Source organism: Lontra canadensis, unplaced genomic scaffold (genome assembly GCF_010015895.1).
Source record: "Lontra canadensis isolate GAN:19392208 unplaced genomic scaffold, GSC_riverotter_1.0 scaffold48, whole genome shotgun sequence".
In the NCBI taxonomy this organism is placed as follows: Eukaryota; Metazoa; Chordata; class Mammalia; order Carnivora; family Mustelidae; genus Lontra; species Lontra canadensis.
The window spans coordinates 5,431,838-5,453,224 of record NW_022631042.1 but is presented as its reverse complement, the minus strand read 5'-3'; the positions used below and the strand labels follow the sequence as shown (position 1 = coordinate 5,453,224).

At 33.1% G+C, this 21,387-nt stretch overlaps 1 protein-coding gene across 1 annotated transcript in view; it reads right to left on the bottom strand.

The window, feature by feature from the left end:
• The window catches only part of SEMA3C (semaphorin 3C), a 174,245-nt gene that overhangs the window by 56,860 nt on the left and 95,998 nt on the right, over positions 1–21,387 (bottom strand). Inside the window, exons 6-11 of the mRNA XM_032873255.1 lie at positions 14,156–14,246; positions 10,285–10,404; positions 8,747–8,889; positions 6,949–7,063; positions 4,321–4,390; positions 2,218–2,362 (exon numbers count right to left, since the gene is read on the bottom strand). Coding sequence (XP_032729146.1) covers positions 2,218–2,362; positions 4,321–4,390; positions 6,949–7,063; positions 8,747–8,889; positions 10,285–10,404; positions 14,156–14,246 — 684 coding nt within the window. The remainder of the gene's footprint in view (positions 1–2,217; positions 2,363–4,320; positions 4,391–6,948; positions 7,064–8,746; positions 8,890–10,284; positions 10,405–14,155; positions 14,247–21,387) is intronic.

Genomic DNA, 21,387 nt, shown 5'->3' with positions numbered 1-21,387 from the left:
TTTAATGTAGAGTAATTGCTATTCGACATGAGTGGTTTTCTCAGTATGATTCCTGAGAGTCTTTTTGAACTGTCATTTTGGTGAAGTCTTGATGAGGGGTAGGAACAGGAGTGGCTTTTCTTCAGGAAAAAAAATTCCCTGAATTGTAACACTTGTCAGTTTTCAGACTGTAACTATTCTCACCATGCTGATCTCAAGTTAGTACTGTGAATCCTTACTTGAGATGAGGCACATACAATTTGCTCTTGTAAATTGGGTATAAACTAGTTCCCACATATACTCACTGAGGCTCTGAGGCCTCAAACCTGAACCAATGAGCATGGCTCTCATTTATCTGTTTTTATTTATCTGGGAAATTTATCTTAAGGTAATACTTGGGGGAAAACAGAATTTTGTTGAGTTTACAAACCCAGCTGTTCCTGTATACGTATGTTGTTAAAAAAAACAATTAATGAAATCATATACAATCACAATTGTTAATTTTCTGTATTAAGATGAAGCAATGACTTGGTCAACTTCAAACAGTAAATAATTCTCAAAAAGAAGACTTAGTTTGAATAGATTATCAGTGAGTCACCTGAGAGTGCATGAAATACACTGAATGAAATAAAGAGAGCCATAAGTTATAATGGAATTTGAAAGTTGTTTGCCTTCCCTTTCACTTTGCCTCCTCTTATATAATCTCTGCTTCTTATCCAACACATCCCAACTTGAGGTACCCTAAGATCAATATATCTATCGATATCTTCCTTGTGTTACACCAAATAATTATTTTTTCACTTTCTCTGAGCTATGAGCATCAAAAAGAGATCACATATAAGAAGACCATGAATTGTATAATAGGACTTTGTCCCCAGCCATGATTAAGTGCGGCTTTTTAAAATTTAATTCTTTCACAGCTAAAGAGCAAGGATGATAATCTTTCCAGTTAATTAAAAGTTAATTGTTCCTGTAAAAGATATATCAATGATTAATCTTTGAGCTTCTTAGCCAGGGAACCAAATTTGAGCTCTTTTATTTTTTAATAAATTGGGTTTAAAGGCTTAGGAAACTATTTTTCCTATTTTTTAAAAGAAATTTGACAGCAGTATAATTTAAGATGATGAAAAAAATAAGGGACTGAATAATACACTGCAAATAAACTCTAATAATAACACACAAAATAAAGTGAATCAATAATCCGTAAAAATTATGTGGGATGAATATCTGAAAGAATTTTGGTGGAGGAAATTTCATATTCAAGTAAAAAGGAAAAAGAAACATTTTAGGAAAATAATATTTTAACAATTATCTTTTAATTATTTTCCATGAAAACATTCTTCTTTATTCACATCGCTCCAGTTTATAAATATAACCATATTCTATGAAATGCAAAAATACAAAAAAATTATATTCCTCTTGATAGTCAGTTGAAAATTATATTCCTCTTGATTGTCTCTTTTCAGTGTACTCTATGACATTTTATAGAGATAAAAACTAATCAATATTCTAGAATTCAATAAAGCATTACAAGGGGCCAAATGAAAAACAAACAGTAGGACTATGATCATTGTTGTCCTAGGAAAAGTTCAATTCCAATCTGTGAGTGCACCATCTGTAACTTCAGCTAGAAACGTTAGCTTTGAACGTACTTCTTAATACTGCTAATATACCATATACCTCAGAATTTTATAGTTCATAAATATTTATTGAACTATAACATCACTTCCATTGTGTTTATTTACACATACTATTTTCTTTTTTTTGAGAAATGCACAGCATATAATTTTTCATATATCCCTTAAAATTCAAAGTCCACATATATTTTATCTCTAAATTAATTCTTGTAAGGTTATTCCTTTATTAAAATAGGTGAGATTCATTAATATCAGGAAGGGTTGCTAAAAGCAACTACCATTCAAATTCTTTCAGGCTGACACCAAAATGTTAACACTTTCCAAGCTATGGCTTTTATGCGAATAAAATTAGGAAATATCTCTGTCCTGTTTCATATATCCAGTTGTCTTGAAGTCTAAAAGAGATTTTATTAGTAATAGTACATAGAAAAAAACTGTAGAGGGTGCTATATTTGTAAAGTCCCAAGTGACCTGAAAAATTATAATGAGTTTATCGGTTGGTCTATGGCTGTATTTAATAAACACGAACATGATATTCATATCTTGTTAAATTATATTTTCTAAAACCCAAAATAACAAAGAAACATTCCTGGATACTTACAGTTCCAGGGCGAGGATATGGAATTCTACCCTGATAGGAAATCAGCTGATGATTTGGCCCTTCTTTATGGGCAAAGGGCCCATTAAACACAGTCTGTATATCAGATAAATGATACACACACACTGCTGATCCTTTAAAAACCGAGCTAAAAAAACAAACAGAAAGAGATCTATTTTCTTATTTTCTTAACTCTTAAATACAATTTTAAAAAACAGATAAAGTTTGTGATAAAAGTTGATATAATTCATCATAGAAAACTTGAATGCTACAATACACACTATAAAACTAAAAATTTTCTATTATTTTGAAATAAGCCATTGACACATAAAATATTAAAACATTTAATTCATCCATGGAGGTAGTAGGCAGTAATAAGTTATAAAAGAGTCATCAATGTTCCCAAAATATAGGACAAGTAAAGAAATTTCTAACTAGCTTATCTTAATAAGAAAAAATAAAGTGATGATTTATTTAAAAATATGAGTTTGAATTCTAAGTTACCATCAATACAATCTATCATAATTTAACTCAGAGAAATAAATCTCATTAGGGAAAATGGTATCTCTTTGCCTTAAGATTATTTTAATGTGAGAATGTTCCCACATGTATCCTAAAGAGTAGCTAGAAAAGTCTGTTGTCATAGTCTCTGTATTTTTCCTGTTAGTAACAGAAAAAAACAACAGACTCTGAAAGAGATTCATTACATTAACTTTATCAATAAAATCTCATAGAATTTGTTTGGATCCTTACTAAAGACTATTTCTGATGTTACTAAGGCAGATTGACTGAAACAAACATTGTGATTCATATATATCTCCTAAATCAGATGCTTAATGGAAAACTTAGATGCCCATTGGAAAAAACAAGATACATTATTAATCATTAGCGTCACTGGTCAGAAATGACAATTTTGAATTTTTCAAAAAGCTACCGGGAAGAAAACAAACACTATAGAAATATTTTTTGGGGACGAACATTTTCTTCTTAAGAATTTCGTTCTTGGGGCGTCTGGGTGGCTCAGTGGGTTAAAGCCTCTGCCTTCGGCTCAGGTCATGATCCCAGAGTCCTGGGACGGAGCCCCACGTCAGACTCTCTGCTCCGCGGGGAGCCTGCTTCCTCCTCTCTCTCTGCCTGCCTCTCTGCCTACTTGTGATCTCTGTCTGTCAAATAAATAAATAAAATCTTAAAAAAAAAAAAAGAATTTGGTTCTTTTCACTTTGTTCAATTCCTTGTGAGTTAAATCAAGACTACTTTCTCTGTTAGAACAGGAGTTAAACTGTCCATCCTGAAGGACATCTTTTTACAAGTTTCATAGGGCAAGTGTAAATATGATTTATAATCAATATTTCTGTGATTTTCTTTTACTTTGAAGGGCTCATTAACAGTTTACAATTATGCTGTGCTTGCCCCACTGGAAGAGAATGCTAAAATCTTTAAGTTTCTGCTTTATAATTGATGGTCTCATAAAAGGGACCCATTGTATTCTTCATTGGCCATGTCACAGCTGGAGTATTGTGTTGCATTCTGAGTAACATTCCAGTGTAAAATGAGTAAACAGAAGCATCTCTAGGAAAGGGTGAGAATATGGCAATTGTCTGGAAATATATGACAAGTGGGACTGGATATCCCAGAGAAGTTAGAAAACATTAAACCTATCTCCAAATATATGAAATACCGTCATATGGAACATGAAAATTAGTGCAATATTTTATTAGTTTCTGAAGAGTCATCATTTTAGATTGCTCCAGAAGTAAAATTTATTTTAATAGAAATACCAAAAGTTTTAGGTGAAACATTAGTCTTCCACTTACTGAAAACTTACACTTAAAACAAAATAGCTTACATACTTCCTGCATTATCATTCATGTTTTCCTTTCTTTGAGAAAAATAGCATATAGTCATCAAAAACACTGTTCAAACCTATTTTGAAAGTGTTAGTTCAGCTTAAACATATTTTGGTAATCAAGCAAAAGTAGTAAAACAGGACAATTACAACCTGAATGTTATGTAAAATTAAAAGTTGAAAAGAATATTTTGTAATAATTACTATTACTCAATAAAGTTTATTGTTTAATCCATAAGCTGTAATTGTTTAATAATTACCTTGATGTTGTAAAAATGCCATACACTAGTGTTGTCCTTGGATTATCAGTTTCGAGTAGAAACACATCCTCTATAAAAGGAAAACATCACTCTTTTAAAGTTCCCAAATATTAACTGTATTTTAAAATTTTACCCTAAGAAAATAATTTCAACTATGAAAAGTATTATTGAGATAGGTATTCTGGCGGCATCATTATAATCTGGAAACAACTAAATGAACTCAATGACAGGCACATGGTAGAGTAAATTAAATAAAATATTATACAAACACAAAGTGGTTTATAAAGACGGCAAACTTATTGAAACCATGCTAATGAAGTAATATTAAATGGAAAAGGCACAGTGGTATATAATATAGACGAGAACCATGTAAACCGTAAACCTATACACCACGATACAATAAGATCACCAGTGTGTGTCCATGGTTAGCAGAAATATAGAAATATTGTCTTCTTTTTTCTGCATGTGCTCTCTCTTTTTTTTTTTTTTTAAGATTTTATTTATTCATTTGACAGACAGAGATCATGAGTAGGCAGAGAGGCAGGCAGGGGGTGGGGGCGGGAAGCAGGCTCCCCACTTAGCAGAGAGCCTGATGCGGGGCTCGATCCCAGGACCCTGAGGTCATAACCTGAGCTGAAGGCAGAGGCTTAAACCACTGAGCCACCCAGGTGTCCCTGTTCTCTCTTTTTTAAAAAAGATTTATTTATTTATTTTAGAAAGAGAGTGCAAGTTGGGGAGGGGCAGAAGGAGAACAAGAGAATCTCAAGCAGACTTTCCATAGAGAGTGGAGCCCAAGGGGCACTCTGTCTCAGGGACTATGAGATCAGGACCCATGACATCACAACCTGAGCCAAAATCACAAGATGGACATTTACCTGACTGAGCCACTCAGGTGCCCCTTTTTTCTACATTTTCTAAATGTCCTTTAAGGATAATATGCCACTTTTTTTAAATTTAAAAAGTAATACAAATTATAATTTTTTTTTGACCTAGGGTTAGAAATTGGAATGTGGAAGAAAACTTTTTTTTTTTTTTAAGAAAACTCTTTCAAAATGACTTTTTTTCTTTATATAAAATAAGACTTTTTTGGTTTATGGTCAAAAGAGCTATTGGTAGTTTAATTTAATCAATAATTCCCCTAATGACAAAAAGCTTAAAGTATATTAAAGCAAAGCCAAACATATGGGTAGTTTGGTTCAGTAACACATATGAGAACCTGGAAGTAGATTTCTGGTGGGAACCCTTAGTTGGCAATCAACTGTTACAGTTAAAAGAAAAATTTGAATTTAGTGACACTTGTGCAAATTAAGATTCTTGCTGGGAAATACAAAGAAAGATGTGTTTATTTAAATTCACAATGAACTTAGGACTTCTTAAGCAATAAATTAATAAAGAGAAGACTTTCCATATGTGAACAAAAGGCTAAACTGTCTGGCTTTCCCTAAAAAAACCCAGGTAAGACTGAAATACCCTAAGTCATTAAAACATAAACATACTTGCAAAGAATTTGGGGAATATAATGTGTGAGTAGGTTATAACACAAAAGTCATACTTGGAACTTTCTTCTAGAAAAGCTGATGCAGGGGCGCCTGGGTAGCTCAGTGGGTTAAGCCACTGTCTTCCACTTAGGTCATGATCTCGGGGTCCTGGGATCTAGCCCTGCATTGGGCTCTTTGCTCAGCAGGGATCCTTCTCTCTCTCTCTCTCTGCCTGCCTCTCTGCGTACTTGTGATCTTTCTCTGTCAAATAAATAAATAAAATCTTTAAAAAAAAAAGCTGATACGAAGACTTTTGTTTCTATGATCAATACACTGGCTGGCTTTTGAAGAGTTCAGCTACCTATTCCAGTTTCTACAACTGCTAGAACGAGATTTTTCTATATTGTAATGCATTTTTATTGCTTACCTTATCACCTGCCTCAAAATCTGAGAATAGCCAGCATTTTACATTTTAATGGATTAAAGCAAAATAAAAGTCATTTCTAAATGGCACTTAGTGTTCTTGATACATGATGTGTATCAAGTTCTTCTGATTAAAAAGAGAATTGTTCCTTGGTAGAAAGGAATAAGATTGTTAGTCTTATTTGACCTGGAAAGTGTCACCCTCTTCATGTCACACATGCTGAGAATACTTAATCCCAGGGTCACCAAGGAGGACTAAGACTAGAGAACACGTCTATAATTTCTACTCTGACACGGTCCCAACCAACCTTGATTCTGCTCAGTAACTATTAAAATATATAGGTCCATTCTCATACCAACTGATTTCAAGTCAGAATATTAGAATTTAAATATATATGAAATGCATAGTCTTTCAGATAAGCAAAAATATATCATTATTCATATGTAAATTATGCAAGTACATCTTTCGCTCTCAAACACACACACACTTCTTTATATATCATGGTGAATTCAATGAACTAAATGTCTCAGTAGTGCACTCAGAGGCAAAACAGATTTAAAAAACACTTAAGGAAATTTATGAACAGTGTCTGGATCATTCATTCAAATTGGCAGATTATTTATGCTTAAAGCATTCATGGAAAATACACCCTCTTCTGAGAGGTTATTAAAATAAACTTTACAAACTCTTTTTCAAAAAACATTTCTCAATCTCACATCCATGTACCTAATTCATCAAAGTGTGTTTCTGGGCCGTCTTCATCGGTTACAGAGCACACCAGCCTCGCTTTTAAGAAGGTCGTCCACTTGTTGACAAGGCTACGCAGTCCCCCAGTGTCATTCTGAAACCATTTTGAAAACATACTTCAGATAGCTTAAATAAATATTCAAGTACATTAAAAATTCAGCTTGGACTTGGATTACTTGAGGATTTGTTATAATCTGAAGGGTGGAAATGCTAACTACATGTGCATACCAGTGCAGATGAATATTTAAGATCTACAGTATTTTTATAAAATAGCCATAGCTATACTAATAATTTTCTATAGTATGGTATCAACTGTAAATGTTTCAATTTATATATGCCCTAAAGCTTTCTAACTTCCAACGGTGCATGGAGAAAATATCTGGAAATTTATGGAGAACACATAATCTAATTTGTCCTAATAACTCATTGTCTTCAAAGTGAACATAAATTTTTGTATACTGTGAAGCTTGCAGAGTATACTGTGGTCAGGAAAGTGGGCTATACTTATACCAAGTGGTCTCCAATAGCTCTATTTTCTCTCCTTCATTTCTCTGTGTTATCGTTTAATCTTCAGTATTTCCAATCAGATGCTTCACTAGATATATTTCTCCAGCTAGGGAAGGGAAAATGGCATTTGGGTCATTCACAAATAGTCTCTCCTGATTTTTTTTTTCTGTATGTCCAGAAGCCTTTCACTCCTTCTGCAGGCTCTACTACCTTGGTCCAAATGACTTAAAAGCAGATGAGCTCCACAATTAATGGAATATTATAATATTTAAAAATAAACTATTTAAGGGCGCCTGGGTGGCTCAGTGGGTTAAGCCGCTGCCTTTGGCTCAGGTCGTGATCTCAGGGTCCTGGGATCGAGTCCCGCATCGGGCTCTCTGCTCGACAGGGAGCCTGCTTCCCTTCCTCTCTCTCTGCCTGCCTCTCTGCCTACTTGTGATCTCTGTCAAATAAATAAATAAAATCTTTAAAAAAAAAAATAAATAAACTATTTAAAACACTGAACACTTTAAGAAATACTTTTGCACGAAGTATGTTAGTCATAAATAAGTCAGGGCAACACTATAAAACTCCTATTTGAGAGGGCATCATGAGTTTTTTTGAGTTGCTATGTATACTTGCTATTTATACCAGAAGACTATTTTGTTTACTGTTTTTAATTAGGACTATATTTTACTAATGCACTTCTTTTCATTAGAAAATGAAAATTCCTGGGGCGCCTGGGTAGCTCAGTGGGTTAAGCCGCTGCCTTCGGCTCAGGTCATGATCCCAGGGTCCTGGGATCGAGCCCCACATCGGGCTCTCTGCACAGCAGGGAGCCTGTTTCCCTTCCTCTCTCTGCCTGCCGCTCTGCCTACTTGTGATCTCTACCTGTCAAATAAATAAATAAAAATCTAAAAAAAAAAAAAAAAAAATTCCTCAATAATTGTCTTTATTGAGGTTTTGCTATATTTTGTTCACAAGAATTATTGTTTCTTTCTGTAACATACAATTTAGCTATTTGTTTTCAATACAAATGCATTAAATGCAAAAAAATTAAACAAAAACCATTTATTTGTGTAAAACCATGAAAACAGTATTTCCTTGAATCAAGCTTTTTTATCTCATATGACTGATGTGAATAAACAGTAAATTAAAATGTCTCCCTCAATATTTCATTAATTTTGTAACTACAAGTAAAAGTGGCAAAATAAACTATCAGCAAAAGAAAACATATTTATATGATTTAAATTTGTGTCTTTCCTCAAATTAGGACAAGATTAATACTTACAGGACATATTCTAGCAATCATGGAATGAATCTGTTTTGTGCTTCTGCTATTGTCAGTCAGTTTCTCTTTGAAGAAGAAATACACCTTAGCATCATTTGGATCTGTGCCATCTGGGATCACATGTGCATCCACAAACATAGGTTCTGAGAAAAAATACAAAGACTATATATATATATACTCCTGATGGAAATCCATCTACAGTTCATGCAAATAGATCACAGGCATATGGCTTCTTCATCTTTAGTATAGAAGAATAATTCCATGTTCATAGGCAGAATCTAACAGCAATAATTGTATTCACACAACATATTGTATTTGGAATGTCAAGTGCTACAAAATATATCTATAATAGTTTAAACTATTTTTTCCCTGTCTGCAATACATTCTAGAAGTTCAGTAAATGCAAAAATCCTTTGTGCAGGGATGAGTTCTAACAAATCAAAATGCTTTTCTACCAGCTATATCCCGTGGAATTGAATGGTCATTTTATAGGGGAAAAAAAAAGTTTGTTTTTTGAAGTATAGTTTTCAATCTAGTGCATAAAAACTCAAATTCACTGAAGCAGAATGTAGAGCCGGGAGTACAAGATCTCAAAAACGTTTTTTTCTTAAGACAGCATATGAAATGAAGGGGAAATTTTTCAAGGAAAAAAATGCAGTCATCTGAAGACATAGAGGGATTTTTTATTTCAAGAACAAAACAAGTTTTAGAATACTCTATTTCCAGATGTCCTGGAGTCATAAATTGAAGAAGTAAATGGACAATCGCTGCTTTCTTGTGCCTGCCTATCAGTGAAGTAAGATGCTGAACTGTGGTGATTCATGCTTTGCTGTGCAATGTTAAATGAATTGTCAAATTTAGGGTCAGCTAGAAACCATCCCCAGGGTGAAATGACAAAGATCGTAGTGGTTTCTTCTTCTAAGCAGCAGCAACCGATTGAAATTGTACATTAAAGTCAAATGAGCATCTTTCATGATGTGAATGTCATGTGACTCTACCCCAAATTAGAAATAAATGACTAGTGATAATCACAAAGTTATCATACATATGATTTTTGCTAAGTACTAAATCAATTATTAAAAATTATACATACCAGTTTTATCATTTAAGAATCTAAGTATAAAACAAATAGGAGTTCCTGAAAACACCCTAGTCATTATATCTAACTGTCATAAATTTAGGAAAATCTTCAGGCTTGACATTATTAAAATATTCAAGCAGACTAAATGAATAAATAGCATATTTAATTGTTATATACTACAAGTAGACAACTGGAGAAGATTCTTGCATATGAGCCTGTTTAGTAAATATCATTGTCATTTTTATTTATTAATTTGTGATAATTATATGACAGTTAATAAAGAGTTAGAATATGGACTATGGACTACTTCAAGTATTTATTTTTCCTAAATATTTAAAGTCATAGAGTACAGAATTATTACATCACAGTTGAGTTTTTCAAACATTTTAACCTTTCTTCATTATAGAACTAAATCAGTTTAAAGCATGATTCTCAAAATGCAGAAAATGTTTCTTACCACTTAGCCATTTGGAATTGTGCTGATCAGTTCTGACTGCATTCCTCTTGGTTAAACTTCGAAAAATAGCAGCATCTGTGCCCATGAAATCTATATACATTCCAGAGAAAAGCTCCTCGTCTATGAAAAAGTAAGAAAATGTCAACACAATTCTAAATGTTTTTAAGGCTATTTTAAAAATCAAGGAAAACTCATTTATTAGGTAACCACACACATTACAGAGTGTTTATAATTGTTGGTTTCCATTGTCCATTAAAAAAAAAATTGGATTAAATTTAATCTGGTCTCATTATTGCCTGTATGATTACCAAAACAATTTTATTCTACATAGAAATAAAAATTCCTCTGCATATGCTTAATTATACTAAAAACCTAAGTTTATACAGTGTGCATCAAAAATGACAGAAATAATAATATGCATAAAGTTAATAAAATAGCCTAATTAATTATTACTTTCTTTTAATAAGTCAAAAATACTATAAGAGAACACTCAGTTTCTAATTTTGGCAGGAATTAACCAAGTGGGAATTAGGGCTAAGTCATTTAGTACCCTGAATCTCTACCTTCTCAACTTTAAAATATGGGAATTGGCTTATGATCTCAAAATTTTTCTCCATGTGTTAAAAATTCCATGATTTCACTACATAGGTTGAAAATACTAGTTTTTATTGTCAAAATATTATTAATGATAAGGTTATTTTATCCTTAAAAGTATATGTTTTAATTTTTAGTGCCAGAAGTTTTCTATAAGGTAATTTTTCAATTATAATACACAAAATTATTACTAACATTATGCTAAAAGTATAATATTATATTAATAAGCCACATGTAGTTTGACACATTAAGCCTTAAAAAACAGAATGCAGAGATAAAGAAAAAAATATATTTTAAAATTAAATTATCATCATTAATGGCAAAATCAGATAGTTTAATCTGTATTTGCATAACATTAGATATTGAGCTTATTTAAGGTCCATATTAATTCCTACTCTAGTAAGGACAGTAAGCATTGAATTGCTATGTGTAACCCCAGAATAAAAAAAGTAATTAAATGTCTATTTAAAAAAGAATAAAATGTATCGGGTCTGACCCACTTAACCACTGTGCAGCTTTTTTCTCTGACTGATATTCTACAATTACTCCTCTGGCTATCTTCAGATCATGGTCATTTTGGCAGGACTGAAACATTTTGAAGCACTCCAAACTCACTGCCTAGTAATAAGCAATACCAATTAACCCAGGATAGAATGGAGAATGAAATGTTTTTAATATGTGCTCACGAGGTCATGCACTGGACCCCTACTGGTTAGCAAGTGGGTATCAGCCATTGTGTTGCCCAGTTCTGCTTCTTAGTGGGGGTCTGAAACCCATGGAAACAGATTATAGGAAGATAACAAACGTTCATGAAAGCATTTGGAGCAATTTAGCTTCATTTTGTGAATATTTGTGAAGCATCAGCTCAAGTATTCTATAGACAGAACAGTTGTCAAATTAAGATAACTTTGTAATTAACTATTTTTCATTTTTACTATATTGATTACCCCCCAAATGGTGGGTTATAAATTCCTGCTTTTCAATAGATCAATTAACACAGATATTATCCTATCTGCTTCCAGGAAGAAAAGGAAAAGGACACTCAGAGGATGGTGTATGGCAGGGAGGGCTGATTCTAATCCTACTGCACCACCTCATTATTTATGTTAAAAGCCTACTTGCCTTGTTGGCTTCATATCCTGTCTTAAATTCTTAATAGTTTTATTTTTTTAAATTTTTAAAGATTTTACTTATTTGTTTGAGAGGGAGAGAGAGAGAAAGAGAGAGAGACTGAACGAGAGCGTGAGAGCACGGGGAGGGAAAAGCAGACTCCCCACTTAGCAGGGAGCCCAACTCTGGCTAGATCCCAGGACCCTGGGATCTTGACGTGAGCCAAAGGCAGACACTTAACCGACTGAGCCACCCAGGTGCCCCTTTTATTAATTTTAATAGCAAGTTAGGAATAATAAAGCTTCTGCTTTATTTGGTATAAGAAATAATTAAAAAATTAATATCACTTTAAAAAGAATTTTGAGTAGGGATGTATTTTTCAGAATGTCTGTGCTGGTTTATGCAAATAAACTGTGCCTTTTATCTTTTAATTCAAAAATCCTTTGCTTTCCAATTTTTCTTCCACTGAAAACCTCCTGAGGCTCTTGATAGCTTGAGATATCATCTAACTTCTTGCTGTGTTACAACAATGACATGAAAAAAGAAAAACAACAAAAAAGACCCTCTAAAGTTGAACACTGGTTTACGTACCACAACTATTTTATGAAATTTGAAATTCTTCAGTTCTCGATGTTTCTTAATCCTTTAATATATAGAAATACTTTAAATAATCTGTGTTATTTAGTGCCTTGCACTAGAACAGAAATGATCAAACCCCATATGGCAACGTGAGATGACTACAGAAATTCATTATGCAATATTGGAGACAATATTGGAGATAAGTTTAGAGGGATAATCAGTAGAACAAATAAAATGACAAATACAAGCTACTAAACTTATTCCTCCTTTCTGTTTTCAGTTTTGAGGGTAAGCAAATCACTTATCCTAATGTTAATCAAAATACTAAAAGATAAGGGCGCCTCAGTGGCACAGTTGGTCCAATGTCTGACTCTTGATTTTGGCTCAGGTCATGATCTCAGGGTGGTGGGATCAAGCCCCGAAATGGCCTCAGTGGTCAGCACGAAGTCTATTTGTTCCTCTCCTTCTACTCCTCTGCTTGCTCTCTTTCTCCTTCTCTCTCATAAATAAATGAATAAATAAATAAATAAAAATTAAAAAAAAGAGTGTAAGAATAAAAATTGAAGTCTCAAATCCTTGAAAAATGAAGGTCAATAACTAAATTAATTTTGTAAACAAACCCAATTCTTTAAGGACAAAAATATTAAATGATTTATCAGTTTAACAGGAAAATTTTAAATGTTCTGTTTTAAATCTTTTTTGTTCTAAATGATATTTGATGACTATTAGTATTCACAGATCTTTGAAGTTTATTTTCATAGAATTTAACTTGAAATAAATGAAAACTCTATATTTAGCTAGTATTACATATATATCATCCCATTTCGATAGATGAATACAGTTTTCTTCCTAATGGAAAGACTTTCCAAGACACTGCTTTTATTAAATAATATTCAGAAGCTTATCTGAAAAGTTTCTGCATCAGACATAGCTGAATATCTTGTAATTTCAAAGCTTTCTAATTTTTGCTCCCAAGGATATCCATATGCATTTTGTTATTCTTTCATTTGAAAGAAATATCATTTTAATCATTCATAAAATATTACTAAAATATGAGAAAAATGGGTATACTTAATACTAGAAAAGAACTACAGAAAATATTGAAAATTACTTTATAATATATATCATTCTTTTTTAAGATTTTTATTTATTTATTTGACAGAGAGAGAGAAAGAGAGCACAAGCAGAGGGAACAGGCAGAGGGAGAGGGAGAAGCAGGCCCTCCACCGAGCAGGGAGCCCGATGTGGGTCTCGATCCCAGGACCCTAGGATCACGACCTGAGCTGAAGGCAGCCACCCAATCAACTGAGCCACTCAGGCATCCCCATCACTATGAGTATATGAACACACACTTTTTGGTAAATGGTTGACTTGCTCTAGAAGTGACAGCATCATCATAGTGAATGAAAAAAAATACATGTTTATCACTCCATCGCAAGTTCTTGCAACTGATAAACTACAATTTCTCAGCTCACAACTTTCTGTTACCTCATTCTTCATATGACTATCTTGATGGGCATACCATGTCATGCATTTTAGTTTCCCTTTCATTTGGTATTTCCCCCTCCCTATTTTATTTTCCACTTACTGATCATAACAGACACTGTGTTCACATTGGGGTTGAAGGAGCAGCGTCCTTTTCCAGATTCACACTTAGAGTCAATCATAAAAACTTGGTCCTTTATTATAGAAAAAACAGAAATACAGCAACAATAAATAACTTTATATTTAGTTAACCAATTTGTTCTTGAGTAAAACAAAGCATCATCATAAATAATATGCTTTCCATTTGTTTCCTTATGCCTCTTCAATTTACTTTATTAAGACTTTCTTGGCCTATATGAAGAAAACATCTGGAAATGATAAGCAAACTTCAGCAGGCCAAAGTTCTCATCCTACTACCATCAACATAAAGCTGATCCAAAAAGTTCTTCTCAAATAAGTACCAGAAAACAAACAAACAAATAATACCAGCAAAAACCACCTGGGAATCAAGGATCATTGTAAATCAAACTAGAAAATTAGCCAAAAGAAGAAAATTGTCCACAGAGAAATAATCTATACAAGGATTATAACATTTCCAAAATAAGACATTTATATATATAATATAATATATATAATATAAAGTTTATATTACTAGTTAACTTTGTTATATAAGCATTATGCTAGATTCAACAAAGTAGAATTCATAATTTAGATAAAAATGTTTTTTCCTCTTTCATTCATTTAACAAAAATTTATTGAGTATTTACTATATGCCAGGTATTATCAAAACATTAGAAATACAGTAAATAAGACAGACAAAAATCTTTATCCTCAAGTAATTTATAATATAATGATGGAGAGTATAAATATACAAAGGATAAGTACAGAAAATATAGAATATGTTAGATGGTGTTCAGTGTTTAGGAAAAAAATTTAAGCAGAAAATGGAACTTGGGAAACCCAGCATTGGAGGCAGTGATTCAATTTGAAATATGATGGTCAGTGTAGCCTAATAGAGAAGGAATATTTTGTTGGTATATTTACCTTTTTCTTAAACAAAGGTAGCAAAAGCCACTACTAAAATTTAAAGACAAAATTTTTCACTTTTGTAGGTTGCATTAGATGATAGAAGACCTTAATTATAAAGCTAAGGTTTTTCAAAAATTTCCTGAAAGAAATTCAGGCTCAATATTTTTGAGTATGGAAATGAAAGGATCAAAACATTGCTTTAAGAAGATTGGGTCTTACCTTGGTGTTTTAAGAAGATTAAGAATGGCAATTTTATTTTATTTTACTTTTAAGATTTTATTTATTTATTTATTGGAGAGAGAGAGAGAGAGAGAGAGAGAGAACAAGCAGGGGAGGGCCGGCCAGAGGGAGAAGTAGATCTCTCGCTGAGCTGGGATGCTGTGTGGGGCTCCATGCCAGGACTCTGAAATCATGATCTGAGCCTAACCAACCGAGCCACGAAGGCACCTTGAGAATGGCCATTTTAAAAACAGACACTGGATTGAAGAAATAGATTTGCTTTCACTAGCAACAGTCTAGGAATTAGGTAATAATAATCTGACATGTCAGGATTTCAGGGATCATGGTAACAGCAATAAAGATGCAAGAGAAGTTGTAAAGTAAAAATCAGCAGACTTGGCAATCAATTAAAGATCAGATGTAGTTCAGGAAGATGAAGAAAAGAAAGACTTCTGAAGTTTTCACTCCTTAAAGAAAATAAAACTAGTTCATTTTTGTTACACTGAGTTTGATATGGTGGCAAGACATCCCTGAGATTTTAGGGAATCATAGAGTTTAAAAAGAATCACAGTCCTCTCGCCTGGAAAGGTCTTATAAAATGATCCTCTTCAATGAATTAACTCTATAGATGAGGGAAATATAACTCGCCCAATGTCATGCAGCTAAATAATGACAAAAGTAAAATTAAAGATCAGTCTCCTCAAAGCATAAGTGACTCTTAATCTCACAAAACAAACTGAGGAATCCTGGGGAGAGGGGGGTCGGGAGGGGGGGTTATGGACATTGGGGAGGGTATGTGCTATGGTGAGTGCTGTGAAGTGTGTAAACCTGGCGATTCACAGACCTGTACCCCTGGGGATAAAAATACATTATATGTTTATAAAAAATAAAAAAATAAAAAAAATAAAGATAAAAAAAAATGAAACCTGAAAAAAAAAAAGTTCAGTCTCCTGACTCTTCACTATGTCTGCTTTCCAAAAAAATTAGTATTTACAAAATGACTAAACTAAACAAATGATTGAGGAAAAACAATAAAATTTAGTAAGGCCAGTTGTGATTACTTAGTCAGAGACAGACACATATTTTACTACAAATGTGAGAGGTGGCACTGCAGAAATGGATGAAATTGTTTAGGTACCACTTGCTCTCCACTGAACTACTCCTCCATTGTTCAGCATCATTTCTCACACAATTTGAGTCTAGATCTTATCACCAGAAAGAGTGTGGTCTACCTGAATAATCACTAATTCATGCATGCAGCAACAATTCTCCAATTTCATCTCCTAGGAACCCATTTCATCAGCCTTCTCTCTTCCTGAATTTCTTTGTTAACCCATTTAGATTCTGTGCTCTTTAGTTCCACTAATTTTTTGCAGAAATATTAAGTTCCTTAAATCTCTGATTTTTTCATTGAAACCATAGCCTGGAAGGGCATGTCTGTCTATACATTCTCCATACTTGTGTCCAAACATCTAAGCATTTTGCAGAAAGTGATTCTTCAAGGTAAATTCAACATAATATAGATTTGTGATCACCAACACAAAATGGATCCTCTGTACTGCTCCATAAACTTTCAAGGATACTCTATCAACTGGTTCTTCCGTTAATAATTTCAAACCATTGTCACTATAGTCATGACAATCATCCAATTTGTTCTTAGTTCATATGATGAACAAATAATTGATCATATGATTGCAGAGTAAGTGAAGCCTTTAAATGAGACATCTTTAATTTCTCACTCCGAACACATAAATGAATATACACTAATACACCCACTAGTACATGAGAGGAACTCTTTCTCTTACTTTAAGGTCATTCCACCAATGTTTTGGATCTCATTGTATCCAATCTTCTTAGGAAACTTATACTTTCCATTATCCCCCCTCTTTCTTGAATCTTATTAACTGGAAACTTTATATCATCATTTAAAGAACCCATTCAGTTCCTACACATTACTCTCATTGAGAATCACATTTCTTAAAGAATCACATATACTCATCACCATTTCCTGACTTCTCACTTTCTTCTCAATCCATTTCAATTGGGTATTCAACCTCAATTGTTCTATTGAAACCCTTTTTTAGATCCTAATGGCAACCACACTACACAATTCCTGTTTATTTTTTAGACTTCATTTTACTTGGATTCTCAATGATATTTTAGATTATTACCCATTTCTATCTTTTTAAAAAGACTTATTTTTATTCTGAGAATGAATACATTTTTGTTTTTTCCTTCCTACTTGGAGGGTTCTTCTTCTTCCCTGGCTGTTTCTTCTTGGTCATGTTCGAAGGTCCCTTTTTCTCCATCTTGCCATTAAATTAAGAGACCCTCAAGTTTCAATCATAGTCACACTTCTGTTTTCACATTATTCCCTCTCTGCATGACTAAACCCATGCATTGCTTGGGTTTCAGTTACTCTTACAAAACAATGGCTCAAACATTAATATAGCCAACTGTATATTCAACTGCCTACTTGACATTTCTACTTGAATCTTTCAACAGCAACTCAAACTCAAGAGAACAAAGCTCAGGCTTAAAATCTTAATTCAAACATGATTCTCTTTGTTGCATCTCATCTCAGTTCATGACAAATATATGACTGAAAAGGCCAAAAATAAAAAACAAACAACAAACAAATATCTGTATCATTGTAAATTTTCTTTTACATAGCTAAATCCACTAATATCAACTATACTATTCTATACTTCATGCCTATTTTTCTGTCTTTATTGCCACTTTCTTTCTTTCTTGAAATATTATATCCACTCTCTAACTGATCTCACTCCAGGCCTCTCATTCCCTCCCCACCTTAAATCATTTGTAATGCAACACACAGGTAAAAACACAAAGCCTTGCCATACCATTTTCTTTTAAGATCATTACAGTTGCTCCTCCTTTGACACAGGATAAAGACCAACATCTTAAATGTAGCTTACAAGTTCTGAAATAATTTTGTTTTTGCCATTATTCTCATTAAATAAATACCTACTTATAGACTGGATCAGTGAGAGAAACAAGTAGGACCAGAAAGAGAGTAGGTGGTGAAAAATTAGGAAAGAAGGCATAGCGAAATGTCTCAGGTTATAGATGTCAATAAAGGCACTGAAAAACAGAGGGCATGACCAACATATTATAGATCAGTCTAGGAGAAAGGATGCTGATTAGAGGAGTCAGTTTGATCACTGAGGAATCTTGGTCACTGAGAAATAGTTTATGGATGGTAATGAAAGTCAGATCAGAAAGGCTTAATAATGACAGGAAAAACAGGAAATATAGCCTACTAGTCTGAGAAGATTTGTGATGAGTAAAGGAGAGAAAAAGTTGAGAAAAGTCACAGATCTGAGATAATGATTTTAAGGAAAAGAAACATCCTATTTTAAAACAGGAGAAAGAGTAAACATGGGAGAAAGAAAACGAAGATAGTAAACAGAATAATGAAGGTTATTGATCAAAGAAATTTATTGATAAGGAAAATCCACAACTTTTCCTCTGAGAAGAGGAAAGCTATGAAAAGATACATAAACAGATAAGTTGGGTGACTAATTTGCTTCAAAAGGCTCTGGGAATAATTTGAATGCCTGTGATATTCTTGGTCATTCAAAGATAAGTTTATCTGCTTGATGACTGACAAAACCAGTGGCTTAAAGGGTATTCAACGCTGGAACCAATGTATGGAGATATCTGATAAAATCAACCAGAAATGAGATGTAGTAATATTCTAAGAATATGCAGCAAAATTAATCAATTATAGTTTTTAAACTAATGTTTTATTCATTATTTCAAGTCATTATGTACTTGTGTTGCTTTTTTTAGGAACAGAAGACAGAGAATGAAGAGAATAGACAGAAGAGAGGTACCATGGTTAGGAATTGATGTAGCAAGGATTCGTAGGCTCTTTGGATAGGCTCTGCGAAAGCTCTGACTCAGTCTCACAGAATAATGGAAGACTCATAGGATATAATGAAAGTGTATGTGATGTTCCAAGTGTGAAGCAGGCTCATAAAATATAAGAACCAACGCATTGCTATTTGATAGGCAGATAGAAGGTGGCAGACAATGTCTCAAGAATAAAACTGAATAAGTAATGATTGTGCCATCCTAATTTGGTTTACTCTCAAACTGGTTTGAAATACAGGATAAAGGCCCTATCTTTATACCAGCCCATGGTGTTACTAGTAAGTACTACTTCTGGTCATTACAAAATACAACATTAGTGATGCATAAGAAAGAAAATTCTCTCAAAATACAACTCTCTGTATCATGTGGTCATTTTATGCTCAGGGATCTTTTATCCTAAAGAAAACAAATACAGTAGATGCTTGCTAGATCATGCATTCTATATTTATGTTATTATTTATATACTACAGATATATAAAAAATGATGTTATGGTGAAACCCTTTGACTTGAATCAACTATACACAAAGCTTAAAATTCCTAACACTTTTCCTACTTAAATTGGCTCTTATGATGTTCACATATTATTTAAAGAGATTAATTAATGGAAATGCTTCCCCCTTTGAAATGTATCTTTTGAAGTGAGACTAAAGTAGTTCATATTTAGTAAAGTGATTAAATTTTATTCCATGCCGGTTTTCCAAAGGAGATTATTTTTTGGACCGACTTTCCAATTAAGCCTCGAAGTGCATAGTGGGCAATTTGTACATGGGAAAATGATTTTATTTGAAATCTGTGCTCTGCAAACTGCTATGCTATTGTTGGCCTGTACAGTGACTGCACAGCCTTCAGTGGAGTGTCTGACAGATTGCAGACGTCTGGGGCAGTAGTTTATTTAATCAGTTGATCACAGGCATGTGGTTCTAATGACAAGCTCAACGCAGCCAACTGTAGTCTTCCAAGAAGCATAGCTTTACTTTTCTTCAAGAATTGTAATATTTCATATCATGTTGAACCACTTAGAAATGCCTCATTTGGGGTCAACTTATAATTACTCAGCTATTTTTAAATGACTTTTTATTTACCAAAAGATATGTGTGTATAAATACCATGTCTGAAAAAATTATTAGTAAAGCAATATAAAGAGAAGCATTGTTCAATTATATTTGTACTTGAGTACATTAATCTCTGTGAAAGGAAAATAAACTGAATAAGGTGTATCAGTAGCAACATTTAATCTTTTTTACAGTTCTAAACTCTAAAACTGACATTCTTTAAGAACTGGACATTCTAGATTTAAGTTGCATAAGGAAAACAAAGCCAGCTAATTTGAAATAATTAAGTTTTTTAAATGCTTCTGTTTCGTAAAACAACATGTTCGATTAAAGGAAGGAAGAAAGGCTCTTTTGGTCTGACGCATATTTTCCTTAGTCACTAATTACAAACTCAGAAAAACACAGTTTTAAGTATTATTGGAGAAGTTCAACCAGCCTTTATTTGTCTATACATATTAGGTACATACTTAGTGTTTAGCAAATGCGTTTGTTCACAGAACCCCAAATCGTTTTAACTAATGTAAGAATAAAGCTAGGAAAGTCTAGTGTAGACTAATGTTGGTCTAAAATGAAAGCATTATCCACTAACTATAGAAAGTTCTTTTCAGCAAGGACACTTGGGCTCCCTGCTTTATGTATCTCGTATAGGTATCTCATAAAAGTTTACCAAATTAAAAAGTTAAATAAGAAATTACTTAAATTAGCTTTAAGAAAGTGAGGTTATACTATAATATTTCTATAATTTGGAACAAATAGTATCAATACCTTTTTTAAAGTTACGCCATTTTTCTTTCTTTTATATATATATAAAATATATATATTTAGTTGAAGGCAAAAGCCACACTTCAGTAATTGTGGGGGACAGCAATCAAATTAAATATATTTTGAGTTAAAAGGGCTTGAACCTTTGATTGATTACACTTTTTTTTATTATTATGTTATGATTACAACTTTTTTAGATTCAAATACAGTTTTTTTAAAAAATATTTTATTTATTTATTTGAGAGAAAGAGAGTGAGAGAGAGCATGAGAGGGGAGAAGGTCAGAAGGAGAAGCAGACTCCCCATGGAGCTGGGAGCCTGAGGTAGGACTTGATCCTGGGACTCTGGGATCATGACTTGAGCCAAAGGCAGT